The 17,016-nt window shown below is 43.3% G+C and overlaps 1 protein-coding gene across 4 annotated transcripts in view; it reads left to right on the forward strand.

Annotated features, from left to right (window-relative positions):
• Positions 1-1,247: 1,247 nt before the first annotated feature.
• LRCH2 (leucine rich repeats and calponin homology domain containing 2) overlaps positions 1,248-17,016 on the forward strand; it is a 64,744-nt gene continuing 48,975 nt past the window's right edge. For all 4 annotated transcript variants that reach the window (XM_082207413.1, XM_082207414.1, XM_082207415.1 and 1 more), the window contains exon 1: positions 1,248-1,749. In XM_082207413.1, the coding sequence (XP_082063539.1) occupies positions 1,263-1,749 (487 nt within the window). In that variant the 5' untranslated portion in view covers positions 1,248-1,262. The remainder of the gene's footprint in view (positions 1,750-17,016) is intronic.

Consider the following 17,016-nt stretch of genomic DNA (forward strand, 5'->3'; position numbering starts at 1 on the left):
CTATGATGGAAGTTACGGTAACCTTACTCTTTGCTTTCAGCCTGCTCAGACTGAACAGCTTTCCATCTGTTCGATATATGATTTTTACTCCGGTGGGGAGTTTCCCTTCGACAAAGTGTAGGATCATGGCAATGAAAATAATGAATAGAGTTGGGGCAATAACACAACCCTGTTTTAACACCTGATCCCACTGTGAATGGTTCACTTTGAGAGCCATTGTTATCTGCAATTGTTGCTGTCATATTCTTATGGAGGAGCCAAATGATGTTTTCAAATTTATCTGGGCATCCAGTTTTCAGAAGGACAGTCCACAGGGCATTACAATTTACGGTGTTGAAAGCCTTAGTCAGGTCAATAAACGGCATATACAGCGGTTGGTTTTGCTCTCTCCATTTTTCTTGAAGCTGTCAAGTGGTGAAAATCATGTCCGCTATCCCCCTAGAAGGCCGAAAGCCATTTTGGGATTCAGGAAGGGTCACCTCGGATATTGTTACGAGAAGGTTTGCTAAGATCCTTGCAAGAATTTTGCCGGCCGCAGCTAATAGAGAGATGCCTTGATAGTTTCCGCAATCAGTTCTGTCACCTTTTTAAAAAAGAGATTGGTAATTGTGGCATCTCTAAAGTCTGCTGGGATTTCTTCTCTTTCCCAGATTATTTTGATGAGCTTGTGAAGTTGTGTAAATTCAATTCCGCCCACTTTGAAGACTTCAGCAGGTATCCCATCATGTCCACTCTCTTTGTTGTTCTTCATTTGGTTAATAGCTGTACACAGCTCTCCCAGATTTGGAGATACTGCAAGCTCATCTCTAACTTGTTTCGGGGGAATTTGTGAGAGGACCTCTGCACCCATGGGAGAGTGGGGGCGGGTCAGGTAAGCCCCTCCCTGATGACATGAGGCGGCCTGTACACACACCCTCTGAATAGCAATGCCCGTCAACTTGCGCCCCCGCCATATATTTTAACGGGCCCCCCCTAAGGCTCCTCGGCCCGGCTCCTCAGATGTTCTGAGGGCAGAATCAGGAGGCCGCCCCGGAATCCCTGAGGCGCATCCTGAGGAGAAAACGGCCTCTCCTCGCGCCCGCCCGTTCCCGCCTCAGGCAGGCGGAGGCGCTGCCCCCCCCCCGCCTGCTCTCTCTCTCTCTCTCTCGCGCGGCCCGGCCCCTCCCCGGCGCCTGCGCAGTACCCGCGCCGACGCTGCTCCCTCCTGCCGCCGTTTGTTATTATTGTGGGTCGCGCGGCGTCGGTTCTCCTCAGCGGCATCGATGGCGGCCGGGCAAGGCGGAGGCACCACGGGCGGCGGCGGAGGCGGCGGAGCAGGGGGCTCCGGGCCCAGCTCGGGTCCCGCCGGCCCTCCGTCTTCGTCCCCGCTGTCCCTGCCGCCCCTTCCCCCGCCGCCCCCGCCGCTGCCTCTCCCTCCGCCGCCGCCGCCGCCCTGCTCGGAGTTGGGCCTGCCGGGCTCGGGGTTCTTCGGGCTGCCGGCGCACCTCACGCTCTCGTACCCGGGCACGGGGCCGGCCTGGGCGGCGGGCGGCGGAGGCGCTTCGGGCGGCGGCGCCTCGTCGTCCGCGTCGTCTTCGTCGTCGTCCTCCCCGGCGCCTCCCTCGGGCCGCAGCCTGGAGAAGGCCCTGGAGGAAGCCGGCAGCTCCGGCATCCTCTGCCTCAGCGGCAGGAAGCTCCGGGAGTTCCCGCAAGCCTCCGGAGCAGCGCCCGGGGCCGCCGCCTACGACCTCAGCGACACCACCCAGGCCGGTGAGGAAAGGCAGGTGGGGCGGGGTGGGGGCGAGGTCTGCGCGTGAGGGAGGGGGCCCAGGGCTCTCTCTTGGGCAGGGGGTGTCCCTTGGCAGAAGGGGCGCGCAGGAGAAGGGCGCGGGGAGGGTGGGCGGGGGAGTGAGGGGGCGAGGGGAGGGGGAGTTTTCGGATGAATGAATGGGTGGAATGGAGGGGGGAACAAGAAGAATAGGAGCCCGCGGGGAGGAGGGGGGGAGAAGAAGGTGACGGATGTGGGAGTGGGGGGTGTGTGTCGGTCGTGGCATGGAGTGGGGGGTCGCCGTGGGGTGGGCTTATTTTGGGCCAGTCACTCAGCCTCACCTGCCTCGCAGGGTTCCGGGGTTGTGAAATGGGCAGGAGGAGAGCACTGCGCTCAGCTGTCATCTGAGGGAGTCATTCCACCAGGCTTCCTCAGTGCCACATTGGAGTTTTCTTGTGTTTCATTTCCCTCTTCCCTCCTTTCCCCCCTTGTATGCTGTATTTTTGTTCGTTTGTTTGTTAGAATGTAAGTCTGCTGGTAGAGAGCGTCATGATTTGACTTCATGTATGCAAGCTGCTCTGGTAGCCTTTTTTGGGAGACGAATTGGGGGTGCAAGTGCTCCAAATAATCAATGAATGAATGAATGTGTGCCACTTTGAGCTTGCTGGGGGAAAGGTGGGCTTTACAGTGGTACCTCGTATTACAGACGCTTCAGATTACAGACACTTCAGGTTACAGACTCCGCTAACCCAGAAATAGTACCTCGGGTTAAGAACTTTGCTTCAGGATGAGAACAGAAATTGCGACGCCGCAGCGGCAGCGGGAGGCCCCATTAGCTAAAGTGGTGCTTCAGGTTAAGAACAGTTTCAGGTTAAGAACAGACCTCCAGAACGAATTAAGTACATAACCTGAGGTACCACTGTAAATGCAATCAGTCAATGAAGAGGATGCATCAGACATGAGGGAAAGATAAAAAAAGAAGAGTTGAAGGGAGAAGAGTTGGGGGCTTGCGGTTGGAGAGGTGCCTGCATGCAAGGAGAGGGGATTGCAAAAAAGAAAGGATGGAAAGGAATGGAAATGGTGTGTGTTTGTGTGTGAATGAGTGAAGATGGAAGCAGGGTTTGTATAAAAGGGCACAGGCTTCAGAAATGGTATTTGTGATTTAGGGGTTTGCTATGGGGGCAGCTAGAGCTGGTTGCAGAAAATGTTGCTGGAGGTGGAAAAGGGGAAGTGGGAGGAGGCTTGTGTACATTAAAGGAGAGGCGGCTGCTGCTGAGGAAGGTGAAGGTGACAAGGGGGGAGTAGTTAGAATCATAGAATAGAATCATAGAATCATAGAGTTGGAAGAGACCACAAGGGCCATCGAGTCCAACCCCCTGCCAAGCAGGAAACACCATCAGAGCACTCCTGACATATGGTTGTCAAGCCTCTGCTTAAAGACCTCCAAAGTAGGAGACAGGTAGGGGGGCTGGGGAAGATCCAGGAAGATCCATGAGGAGGAGGGTGCTATGTGCAAGGAAGGTGTTGGGGATGCTTGGGGAAGCAGCAGCGTATGAAGGGGAGGGGGGCTGAATTGGCTTTATTGTTTGCTTCTGCAGGAGAAGAAACTAGGGTGGCAGAGGGCTTTGCTGCCAAGGGTGGGGAAGAAGCTTGTAAAGGGGAATCCATTTTTCTCTTTAGGAGAAGAAGTTAAAGAGAGTAATGGATGCTGACTTGAGAAAAGTGGTGTTTTGGGGAGCAAGGTCAAAGCTGCCTTTCTGTGACTGAGTATGATGGAAGGGTGACAGGATTAGCATGTGGCTGGATTACAGGGCTAGGGACCGAGTTTATTTGTTTACTTTTCAGGAGAGGTTTATTTGTTTACTTTTCAGGAGATGGTTTGGAGCAATTTAAAATCTATCACAAAGGTACCATGTAGGATGCATGGGAATGTTGGGCTGTTAGGTTAGGCCTGCCCTGCTGATAGAGCTGCAGTGGGAGGCAGGAGCATACCTGCGGGGCTGGCATTCTTGCAGGGAGACAGGGTGTGTGTGGCGGGGTGACATTGTGGGGATGTGAGGACAAGGTTGGATTGAGAGTGGAGCAAGATATTCTACAGTTTGTGGTATGTTGTTGGGATTAGAGCTGCACTTTTGAAGCACAGGGCAGGGGGATGGGGCTGCATTGAGAAGTATGTGTGGGGAATGCGATAATGGATTTGGGGGTAGAGAGGAAAAAAGAGGAGCGCAGCTTGCTGCCAGAAGGAGGACTGGCCTGAAATGTCGCAGAGCATTTGAGAAGAAGTTCATTGTAGCAGCACAAGATGGAGAGGCTGTGGGGTGGGTTGATATTCTTTTGTAGTGGATACACAAGGTGTGTGGGAGTGGGCGGGCGATGGGTTTTCATGGGAGAAAAAACCCTGGTACTTTGTGGATTAAGGCTAGGGTTAATCCAAAATGCTACAGAGTTGCTACAGGGATGCTACAGTGAGATAGATTGCAAGTCAGACTTTGCCAGAGAGAGATTCTCTCTCTCTCTCTCTCTCTCTCTCTCTCTCTCTCTCTGCGTGTGTGTGTGTGTGTGCATGCGTGCTCACGTGTGTGTAAATGGGATAGGAACTGGGTGCACTACAGTTGCAAGGTGAAACTTTGAGGCACAAGGATAGGTTGAGAGAAGGGTTGGGGAATTAGCATAATAGGGATTAGGTTAGTTGGTTAGACTTGCAAGAGAAAAAATAAGCTGGACGATAGGTGTGATTGTAGGAGAATCATGACAGATTAGTGTCTTGAGTGTGGAATGTCAGATACAAGTGACTGCTTTTAATGGGTTGCTTCTTTTATAAATGATTTGTTTGACTGGGGCACTGGCTTGATGTTTAAATATGCTAACCAGAGAGGTACAATGCCACAATGCTTCTAGAACACTAAGAAATACACATGCTGTGGTTTTGTTTATAAATACAAGCAAAGCAGCATATTGGCTATATATAGATACTTATTAAATTATAATGCAGAGTTCTTATTTGAGGCACTCTTGGGACCAATGTAAATTTAATGGGATTCATAAGCTTCAGGAGTAGTCTTGTAGGACTATCCATCAGAGCTGTAAACATTTATGAAATCTTGCTTGGTATTCTTCCATTTCTCAAAACTGAACATTAATGATAGCTTGGAGATTGAGATGGTGGCTTAGAGTGCAGAGTTAGATAATTGATTTATCATTCTGGATGCAAGACTACAGCACCTGTGACTATTCTGTGATCCCATGGTCACTGTTGAGTCCTCATTCTCCATTAATCTCTGTTGAGGGCTGCATTTTGGATCTCTGTTAAGTTCTCTATTTATTGGAAGGAGAAAATCTGGAAGGGCAGATGTGAAATTGGACAGTATTTTGGAGTAATAACTGTTGAGTTTGTTTACCCATTGCATATAAATTTTAGTTGCCTTAGAAACAGTACAATTAAAGCAAGAGATAAAATTAATGAATGTCTCCTGCCTATAAACAGATTCTACTTAAGTATATTGAACACACTAAGATCATTGCTATATATAGTGCTATCAGTATTCTTCAATATAAAGATCTTCTGTATAAAATGTCTGTCATATAGCAAAGCTTAGGTCCCCTAAAGAAGTTCATTAACTTGGCACATACATAGTTAATATGCCAAGATGTTTAGTATTAATAATAGGTGGTTTGTGAATAACTGCTGTTAATAACATTATCACTGTTAGTACTTTCTGCATTTCATTTCCTTGCTATTTTCAATCCTCCCAGCTTTGTGTGGACTCTAGGCCAGGCATGGGGAATCTCTGGCCTGTGGGCCTAATTAGATATAGTCAGGGTCGTTATTTGATCTGCAAGGACCCCCCCTGCAATTCATGCTCTCCTACCCTGCACCTGATGTCATATATGAGGCCAGGTGTGGGGCAGGTAAGGACCCTGCTCCCTACTTAAAGCGAAGTTGGCAGGCACTGCTGATCAGCTGGTTCATGGCACTTACAGAGCTTTGTGTCTTTGCCCTACCATCAAAGAAAAACTTCATCTGACATAATAGTGATATTCAGGGAATTGACAGGTAGCTGGGTTCACCTACCTGTCAAAATGGTCTCTGCGGAAAGATCCCTACTCCTGCCGTGGTCTATGAAAGCTATTATTCCTCAATAAATTTGTTAGGTTTTAAGGTGCCTCATTACTAATTTTTCTTTATACAACAATGCATGTAGACAATGACATCTTAATCATGTACAGTTAACATATCAGGAAGTGATAATCTGCTTTTTTAAAATCAAAGACCATCTTGACAGTGAGTCCTTGAAGGCTTGCTCCCTGTCTTGCAAGCTTTTCCTGGCCTGGGAGGGTGGGGCCCTGAATGACTCCAGCTATGAAAGCTGAGACTGCTGAAAAGAATCTTGGGCTAGAGCAGGGGTCAGCAAACTTTTTAAGCAGGGGGCCAGTCCACTGTCCCTCAAGCCTTGGGGGCGGGGGCGGACTATAATTTGAAGGGGGGAAAAGAAAAAAATCCTAAGCCCAACAAATAATCCAGAAATGCATTTTAAATAAAAGGACACATTCTACTTATGTAAAAACACACTGATTCCTTGACTGTCTGCGGGCCGGATTTAGAAGGCGATTGGGCCGGATCCGGCCCTCGGGCCTTAGTTTGCCTACCCACGGGCTAGAGAATTGTTTAGGATTTTGTTGGGAGGGGGCTATTGCTGTTGTTGCTGTTAATTTTTTTGGATCTTTATTTTGGATCTTATGGTTTATGTGGAATTGGTCCAGTTTGGTTGTGTACTTTTTGATTATATGTTTATGACTACTTTTGTTTGTTGGTAGTTACGTTATTTTGAATATATTGAGTATAGTCTAAAATTTGGAAAGACTGCTTACAAATAAAATGATTGATTGATTTTACCTGGCTTTAGCAGTGTTAAAGTAAGAAAACGTAATGAAATTTATATTAATGAGTCCCTCTCAGTCAAAATCTCACAAAATTTTGTTTAAAGCTCTTTGTCAGAGAAAACAAGTGCAGGGGCGGAGAGCAAATTTGAAAGCAGCAATAAAATGTCCACCCTGGTTTCTTGGTTGTATTTTGTGTAGGCTGCTTTACCTTTAAAGGAGCTGCTGGTTTACCTTTCAAGCTTCAATACTCTTGAGTTACGAAAGTTTTAAGTGTTTCACCTACCATTTTATAATGTAGGGTACAGCAGTCCAAACCCTCTTTGAGGGTGGGGGTGGCATTTGTACTTCGGATTGGGCAGAATGATCCTGCCCTGCTCTTCTAGCCTCTGCCTGCAGGTTGGTGCCAGTGTAACTCAGCCAGCATGGAACGCATTCTTGTGCTGCATAAGCAGAAGTGCCATTGGCAGGTTCTCTGCTGGATCCTGAGCTGGTCCTGCTGTTGTCACATTGGGCTGATTCAGGGACCATTGCTGCGCCAGCTCCAAGGTAGCCCAGCAATTTGTAACCCCTGTGTGTGTGTGACAAGGCTGTAGGTATAGCTCTGGTTCCGATGTTCATTTAAGCCTCCCTCCACCCTCAGCAACCTAGGTTAGGATCACACCCTTTGATTTGTACTAGTTCAACTTTGTTGTGGAGTGGCAGGGTTGGACATTTTCTTGACCAAAAAGATTTGATTGATTGGTCAAATTGATGATTTTTTAAAAAAACAACAACCCCAGAAACTTTATTGCAGTAGTAGAAAATGTACTTTAATAATCACATTAGATAATTACAAATTTTGTTTTACATAAGTTAACTGTAAAATACGCTAAAAATATAGAAACGGTTGAGAGCATATATGAAACTGCTATTAAATAAATTAGCAGATACTTAGCTTGCAAAAACTTGGCAAAAGACAGCCAAGGAAAGGGTTGGCCTTGTTTCACAACACCAAGTAGGAGGGACACAGAGAAGGGCATCTCTTTCTGATCTTAGGAAGAGCGTAGAATGATAAGGGAATAGGTCTATTATCAATTTTCCCGGCCCCAGGCCATATAGGGTTTCTAAAGTAGTCACAACCACTTTTAAGGGTGCCCAGAAGAAAATGGGCAACCAGTGCAGGTGTTGCAACATAGGTATAACATGCTCCCATTGGTGCATGTCAGTAACATGGTTGGTTTTGTTTTCTGGACCAATAGCACATCCCAAATACTTTTTAAAGTATGAAATAATTGCGGAATATTATTATCTTTTACTTTTATCCTGACACATCAGGCTCAGCAAAGTAACAGCAACAAATAAGGGTTTATAATCTTTTAAAAGGCAGAAGTGTCAGGATTGAAGCTGGTTAAAGATCTTGGCTTGTTCTATCTTGGCAAGCATAGTTTCCTGACTTGGACATAACGGGATGCTGATTTTTGATTAAAGACTTCCTGGATTAATCACAGTATGCTGAGGAGGGTTGAGGTGGCAAAAGAACAGAATATGTGGACACAAGGCTCATATTAGGTCACTATATGTATTTCATAACGGGGTCACTCCCTGGTTCTGCAGTAGCCCAGGACTGCTCTCAAGCAGGAGATGTTGTGGAGAACAAATGACACTGTGTTCTGTTGTGAGAAGGGTGTGCATCTTTCCCCTGGTTTTTTCCAGGATATTCCATATTTCATGAATACATTTTTATTAAAATAGGGCATAAATCCTTAAGGTAGAGTCCAGCAGAATGTGAAAGCTTCAGCTTATTATACAGGCAGATACACTGAGTTCATGTTCTCCCTGTTTCTTGTTTAACAGGAATAGAATGTGGCTTCCTGAGTACTGCTTTTTAAAACTAGGCTTATAATATTCATAATTGCAAAGAGAAAAAATGTGATGCGTGGGTGATGTTGGCTTAGGGCGCAAGGAGCAAAACGTAGCTTGGGCTGCCCATGCTTAGAGGGCTCTTGAAATGAAGTGGTGAAATATAATTTAACGATGCATCTTGCATGTTTTGGATGCCAAAACTTGAAAGTTATTTCATTTGCTTTTTGTTTGGAGGATTGCCCTGCTTGTGTGATGTGCCAGGAGAAATAAGTTCAAATAAACCTCTTCAGAGCCTTGTATGGCAGTCATAGGATTTTGAGGCTTGGAATCCTCTTCAGTGCTGCAGACACTTGACTAGTTACCCTCAGTCTTGTCAGCTATCAATAGCAAACTATATAATTGTTAAATAAATAATCTTAAGTATTTTCTTTTCACTCTGGAACATGCAAAAGAATGGGGGTAAGCTGCAACCATATGAGAAGAAAAATCTGGACTCCTGCCATTACAGAAAAACAGACTAAATTCCATGCTTACACTGTATTCAGCAGCAGCTTCAGAGATAAACTAGATCTGTAGTCTTTAACTTTTTCAAACTTAGGAATCTTCTTCAAACCAAACATGTATTTGGAGACCCTCTGCCATTTATTTGCATGATGGTAGTGCTGTTGTGACTCTCTTTAAATCAGGCCGTGACGCAGTAGTGCAGGGGTCGACAAGGCTTACCGGGCATGGGCCGGATCATTCCCGCGGAAATCTTCCATGGGCCGGACCGGTGCAGCTTGACACTGGAAATCGCATCTGCGCATGGCTGTGGCACCAGAAATCGCTTCTATGCATGCCCAGATGCCAAAAATTGCACCTGTGCAGAAGCGATTTTCGTTATCTGGGCATGTGCAGAAGCGATTTCCGGTGCCGCGGACATGCACAGATGCAATTTCCGGTGTCTGGGCATGTGCAGAAGCGATTTCTGGAGCTGCAGAAGAGAATCCCTGTGCCACGCTGTGCCAGTTTAGCGCCGCGTGCGGGGACTTGCTGAGCAGGCGGCTCGGTTCAGGGGTGGCTCTTGGGCTGGTTAAACAGCCTCCATGGGCCGCTTCCGGCCCATGGGCCTTAGGTTGCCTAACCCTGCAGTCGTGGTCCCAACCCAACAGTTAAAGGTAAAGGTACCCCTGCCCGAACGGGCCAGTCTTGACAGACTGTGGGGTTTGTGCGCCCATCTCACATTTATTGGCCGGGGGCCAGCGCTGTCCGGGGACACTTCCGGGTCACGTGGCCAGCGTGACATCGCTGCTCTGGCGAGCCAGAGCCGCACACGGAACGCCGTTTACCTTCCCGCTGGTAAGCGGTACCTATTTATCTACTTGCACCCGGGGGTGCTTTCGAACTGCTAGGTGGGCAGGCGCTGGGACCGAACAGCGGGAGCGCACCCCGCCGCGGGGATTCGAACCGCCGACCTTTCGATCGGCAAGCCCTAGGCGCTGAGGCTTTAGCCCACAGCGCCACCCGCGTCCCTAAAACAGTTAAAGGCCACTAATCTATACTGCTCCCCCCCTTTTCTTTTTCTCTTTCCCCATAAAATTCTATTTTCATAGTACTTTCATAGTACAATAAGATACAAGAAACAAATCTAGATAGAAACGAAAACAGAAATAAAAAGAATCCCTGACTCTCACACAGGGTCTTTCATTAGCCATCTATTACCTTCATGTGTATACAGTCCCTTCAGTGACCCAGAGTAGAGGACACACACACATACAGTGGTACCTCGGGTTACAGACACTTCAGGTTACAAATGCTTCAGGTTACAGACTCTGCTAACCCAGAAATAGTACCTTGGGTTAAGAACTTTGCTTCAGGATGAGAACAGAAATCGCGCGGCAGCGGCACGGTGGCAGTGGGCGGCCCCATTAGCTAAAGTGGTGCTTCAGGTTAAGAACAGTTTCAGGTTAATAACGGACCTCTAGAACGAATTACGTTCTTAACCCGAGGTACCACCCGAGATACCACTGTATAGTTTTCCACCAGCGCTATGCAGTACTTCCAGTCCCACCTCAGATAATCGTTTCAAAAGCTACCAAGAAGCCCCGGTGAATTAACAACTCCCATTTTCTTTCTCATGACATTAGTCATCCTTCATGGCTTTGTGCAAGTACTCTTTAGTTGCTGTCCTGCCATCCTGTTGTTTTTTTGTGCCATCTTTCAAAGGAACACTTTGAGGTTATATAACATGTTTCTCCCTGCATTAATAAAATAATAATAATATCCATTTATGTCTTTGTTCAGTGGACCTTAAAGCCTCCTTCCTCTTTGTGAACAATTAAGGCAAAGGCTTTAGTCATGATTTGCTTTCATCTGCTGAGAAGTAGTATAATTAGTGCCCCAGAAGGCTGGATCCTCACGTCTGGCCCAAGGCATACTTTTCTGTTTAGATTCTTTCTCCTTATTTTAAATATTAATGGAATTCGGACCGCTGGTGGTCGTTGAATAGCATTTTGTTTTCTAGTACCTTTTTCTGTTAAGGAGCCTTCTTGGGGATCATGTTCACATTAATTATGTTCTGCTGGGTCTTTTAGTTGGTTTCTCTAACTCGTATTCTTTGGCAAATTACTGGCAAATAAACTGTTCCATTATCAGCCTCCTTAGATATAATGGCCCTCATTAGGTATAATGTCCAGACAGACTTTTGCCAGAATTGTACCTATTAGAAGCACTAAGAAGTTTTGCTAAGGTCTTTCCGAGGCATGTTGCCTTTCTATAAAAACGTTGGGTGTGGTAATGTTCTTTTTGTAAGATTAGGCATAGCAACACCATGGACTTGGAAAAGCCAAATATGTTATTATGATAGCCAGCATTTTACTACAAAGGTTCTTGACATATTTTGAGTATAGCCTAGCAAACCAAAAGTATGTAAGATTCCCTTAAGTATTGTTTTTTTCAGAGAGGGGAGAAAGAAAACCAGTATAATCTTTATACTGTATGGTACAGTTTTATTAAATATACAAATGAAAGAACAAATGAAAGAGAAATACCCACAACATATATTGCAATATGGTATATTGCAATACCCTTTAGTTCACTTCTATTATTTGTGTTTTCCAAGTTGATTGACTGAAGAATCCATAGAACTGGTTTACTGTAGTCACTTCATTATTATGTATTTTAAAATTATATATTTTGTATTTAAGACCCCCCTATAATTCACTTTTTGTCAGTTAAGTCATGTTTTATTATTTATGTTTGGACAAATTTGTAAATATGCCAATAAAATTTGTCAATAAAATATAATTTATGCTGGCTTTGGCACTGGTGCAAGGGAGATGCCTTCAGTAACAGCAACAATAGAACCTGGCATTATGGGCTTTTTCTTGAGATTAGTTGAATCATTGACATGGTGCTTACATACTCAACACCCCACCCCCCTTACATAGAAACATAAGCCCTATCCCTTAGCAACAAGAAAATATAATTTCCCTTCTTTGAAAATGAATTAATATCTTTCTCTGACATTGCAACTGAATATTGTGAAAATGACAGATGTCAACAAATGAACTATTACGGCTTCAGTCTGAGCATAAGCACATAGAATAGATCATTATTCAAGGTCCTTCTGTTCTGGTCCAGGGTAGATAAGCCAGCAAAGAAATAGACAGATTTTTCAAATGTGAGTTCTTCCAATTCTTTAGGAAGGAACAGTGCTGGATGACAAGAAGCCTCAGATTTAGTTGTGTACTTCCCGCTACAAGAATGTCTGTGTTTGAAAGTGCCCTCTTGACCCAAACATAGTGTTCCCCAAATGCCATGAGAATCTACTGCAGCACAGGCAGGAAAAAACAACCAGCCAGCCAGAGCAGGGATGAGGATGGGAGGTGGATGAACCACCAAATCCAAAACCTTGTCGGGCTCTTGCCACCAAGGTGGAAGTTGTGGGGAGGGAATTTTTATTCTTCCCCTGTTTCTTTCTTTGTTTTAAATAGATTTTATTCCTGTTGGGGCTAATGAGGAGGAAAATCTGTATGTTGATCTCAGGGCCAACATACTTCCTCAACATTCTAGGACTATTTTGAGAGAATGAGAGGGATTTGGAACCCCAATCCTAAATGGCCCATTTTTGCCCTTTCCACCATTGGAGCTCTAAATGCTGGGAAGCACCAGCAATGGTTCATTGCATGTTGGCAGGAAATGAGTTTCCAAGGGCATCCCCTTCTCTACCTGAAGAGGGTGAGATCTGTAGTATCCCATGGCTCCTATGGTGGAGTGTTAGAAAATCATTCATATATCTATTGCCAAACAGCACCTTAAACCTGGGTTACGGTTGCCAGTGAAATTTCTTACTATAATTAATTTCATTCCTATACTGCTTTATATTTTAAAGTGAGGAAAAAATCTCAAGGCAGTTTACAACACATAAAAACATCCAATTAAAAAATCCAGAATAAAACAAATTCAGGCTTCAAGGAGAATATTTCAGATCCTTCTCTAAGTGACATTTTGCTTTCTCCATATTTATTTATTTACCTACTAAATTTATATGACTTCCCCATAGCAGAAGTACTCTAGGTACCCAGTGTGGTGCAGTTGTTAGAGTGTTGGATTTAGACCTAGGAGATTAGGGTTCAAATCCCCATGCAGTCATAAAGCTCACTGGCTGACCTTAGGCCAGTCACAGTATCTTAACCTCACAGGGTCATTGTAGGGTTTAACCAAGGAGCGGGGTGAACTTGTACTTCTTGGATGAATAGGTGGGATATAAATGCTATAAATAAGCCCTTCGGCTTACCTGCTTAAGAAAGCTGGAGGGGCCTGCCAGATGGGATGTCAGTTGCCAACCTGGCATCCAGAGATCTCCATGTCACAATTGGACTTGCACCAGTTGCAAAACACACCTGGCACTTGAGGAATTTCGAACACTGCTAGGATGCTCTCCTAAAGACTATACAATTGTGCCCAAAACTTCCTCTTTCTTCCAGCAGTATGAGGAAGCCATGAATGCCAGGCATACTGTAATGTATAGCTACTTTATTATTATTATTATTATTATTAGTAGTAGTAGTAGTAGTAGTAGTAGTAATAGTAATGGTATAACATAACATCCTTCATCTGACGATCCCGGGATGGTTCACAACAGAAAAAAAATTCAACCCCTTCATACTATAGAAGCTTTTCAATAGGACTTGTTACCCTTCGTTTGGAACCAAGTTATATTTGTTTACCATTAAAATATCAGATTCGGGGAATGATAGGTACATGCCTCTCATCCCTTATTGTGGATAACCAATCTTCTGCACAGTCTTCAATAGGGTTTATGTGTTGCCAGACCCACTAGTGACTTAAGATTCTTTCTTGAGCGTTCTTTTTAACCCTCATTAAAGAACAAAGAAATGGACTCAAGGTAAGCAAACTGTGTGTGGCACTGTTTTTCTGTAGCAGCCTCAAAAGACTTTATCTAAAAAGAATAAAAAAGTACCATATTGATTCTTCCGGAAGGGTAAAACTTCACCTCAACTCACCCCTCTGCCTTTCCCCTGCAACTGAATAGCAAACTTGCTTTACATCATAACAAGTCTTTGCTAGAGTAGTATATAAACTCTGATAAAGATTGCCAGATCATATTTCTAGGCTAAGCTAATCATCACTTGACAAATAGCCAAGCTTTACAAGAAATGGAATTCAGCAGGGCATAACTACCTGCTTAAGAACAGAAACCCCTCTTTGATGACTTCCTTGGAATTTACACTACGTTCAGTATATTGCAAGTTTTTTAATAACTGAAAGATAGGATTAGTATCGAAAAGAATATGGTCTGTATGTCAATATGCAAAGCAGGATACTCCTTAGTGCACATCTATGATGACCACCTTAAATGCAGCAATATCTTTTCTTCCTTCAGTTTGAATGGATTTCTTTAGCGGCCCAATCCTGATCTGTGGCTTTGACAACTTGGAAAGATATACAGTGGAACTTTTCAGTTTGAGTGATAAGCAAGCAGCATATTTTGACATAATTCGTGTGTGTGTGTGTGTGTGTGTGTGTGTATGTGTGTGTGTTCATGCTCTGAAACTCCAAACCCCTTAGCAGTCAGAAAGTTAACCTTACTAATGTGGAACACTTTTGCTGCCATTTGAGTGATAGGCTTTTTAATTGTAAATCCAGAGATTGTGTTGTGTGGAACATGAACCCTTGCCATTTTTTGTGTTCCATGGATGTGTTTTATTTTATTTCAAAAATTTTATTGATTTTCACAAAATTATAAACAAACAAACAAACAAACAAACATAAATCATAACCTTATTAAAACTAATCTTATTAACATTGTTAAGTGACTTCCTCGTATCCCCCGGTTAAATTTCAATGCATATCATTTTAACAGTTTTCCAAATCAGTATTCTTATAAAATTAACTTAATCACTTAACATCTTTCTTTCTTTCCAATTCAGCATTAAACATATTAATTCATCATGTTACATATTTAAATCCTAAGTCTATCTGGTAATTGCAAGCTTTTTCCGATTAGTTTAACTTAACATATTTAACTAAATAATCATTAAATTTCGTACATTTTTCCTGGTACTACTCCTCCTTCTGGTCACGGACTCTTCCATTCATGTCGGCTAGCTCTGAAAGATCCATCATCTTCATCTGCCATTCTTCCACTGTTGGTACTTCTTGCGTTTTCCACTTCTTAGCTAATAAGATTCGAGCAGCAGTTGTGGCATACAAAAATAATTTAACATCTTTCTTGGGCAATTCCAAACCTGTTATTCCAAGGAGAAAGGCCTCTGGTTTCTTTATAAATGTATATTTCAACATTTTTTTCAATTCATTATAAATCTTTTACCAGAAGTCTTTCACCTTGGGACAGGTCCACCACATATGATTGAAGGTACCTTCTTTATCTTTACATTTCCAACATAGATTATCACAGTTATGATAAATCTTTGCTAATTTAGCAGGGGTCAGATACCATCTGTACATCATTTTCATTATGTTTTCCTTTAACATTGTACATGCAGTGAACTTGACCCCTTTATTCCACAATCTTTCCCAATCCTCAAACATTATGTCATGTCCTACATCTCTTGCCCAATCTATCATCATGGAAATGTTTTATTGAGGAAATGGGAAGACATGCACACATTTGGAAGTACTGCTTCGTGGTTGTATTAATGAATGCAGTCCTAAATTGGTGCTAGTGTTCCTGTGCACATGAGGCCACTTTGAGGGTTGTTCAAGCATACAGTTGGGAGGTTGCCCCTGTAATGAGGGATGCAAAATTTATATGCTTGAGCACTGGCCTTCAGACAGCACTGAGATGGTGGACCTCCAAGGCTTTGAAGTAGAGTAGATAAAAATCAATGATTTTTTATTTTTATTTTTTAAAAATCGGATTTTTTATATATATAAATCAGATTTTTAAAATAAAATGCTTTTGGAGGACAAATCTTTCTAAAGATAGTTTTTTATTTAAGCTACATCATAGTCCAAAGGCTATTCATCAGGAGATAAGGATTTGTTTTAAGTTTTTCATGTGTACTAAAACTAAAAAACACACACGTTTAACCACATCAGTTAATGAACATGGATACGTATGCTATAATGTTATTGCTTTAGTTAAATAAATTGTTTAAATTGTTATTAAGGAAATTATTACTTTTTTCCTTCCAATAAAGTACAGCAGAAAAGTTGTCCAAATATAAAGAGTTAACTTATTAAACTTCACAATCATTTCATAATTATCTGTCTATGTACGGTATTTCTAATAGTATGACCAAATCAGTAATTTTTGATATAACTGTAAAAGCTACTCTGAAAATTTATTACTCCAAAAATGAAACCTTCCCCTGGTTGTAAATATTAAGATTATACCAGCAAGAATGTAAAAAAGAAAGAAAGATTTAAATCAAGTCTTACTGACTAGGGATTTAAATCAAGTCTTACTGACTAGGGATTTAAATCATGATTTAAATTGATTTGATTTAAATCAAATCCATGCTGCTTTGAAGTAACTTGATTATTGCTACTGGGGATGCCTGAGAGCGGAAAGGATTGTGGCTTTGAAGAGACTTTTGCTGAGTCTGGATTTAAGGGGGAAGATCAGATTAAGAAGCACCATCGAGGGGTTTGGGACAAGTGAATAGACGATAGCATTTGGGTTGGTGTTTTCCTAAGCCAGCTGTATCTGTCTCATTAAACAAAACAGTTGCCTACTTACACACATGTGTAATGCTTTCATGACACACATGGGCTGTGTAGCATAAGAATAGACGCCTGCATTCCTGAGGAACTCCTGAAGAGTGCTAGATTAACTGGATAACTACTTTGTAGAGTTCCACACCCCTACTACCCAGTTGCTCTTCTGACCTTCTTTGCAACATACACATGCTGTAAGCAAACTATCATTATTTGTATGCTGGAGGTAGTTGCATACTGTAGTTCACCTGAAGAACAAAGACATGCACATTTATAGATAGGTTAATAATAGCCAGTGTGCCTCATTACAGTAGCAGGTATTTGGAAATGTTTGGGATAATTTATGCAAAATTTGTATG

Source organism: Podarcis vaucheri (genome assembly GCF_965113315.1).
Source record: "Podarcis vaucheri genome assembly, chromosome: Z".
NCBI classification, from domain to species: domain Eukaryota; kingdom Metazoa; phylum Chordata; class Lepidosauria; order Squamata; family Lacertidae; genus Podarcis; species Podarcis vaucheri.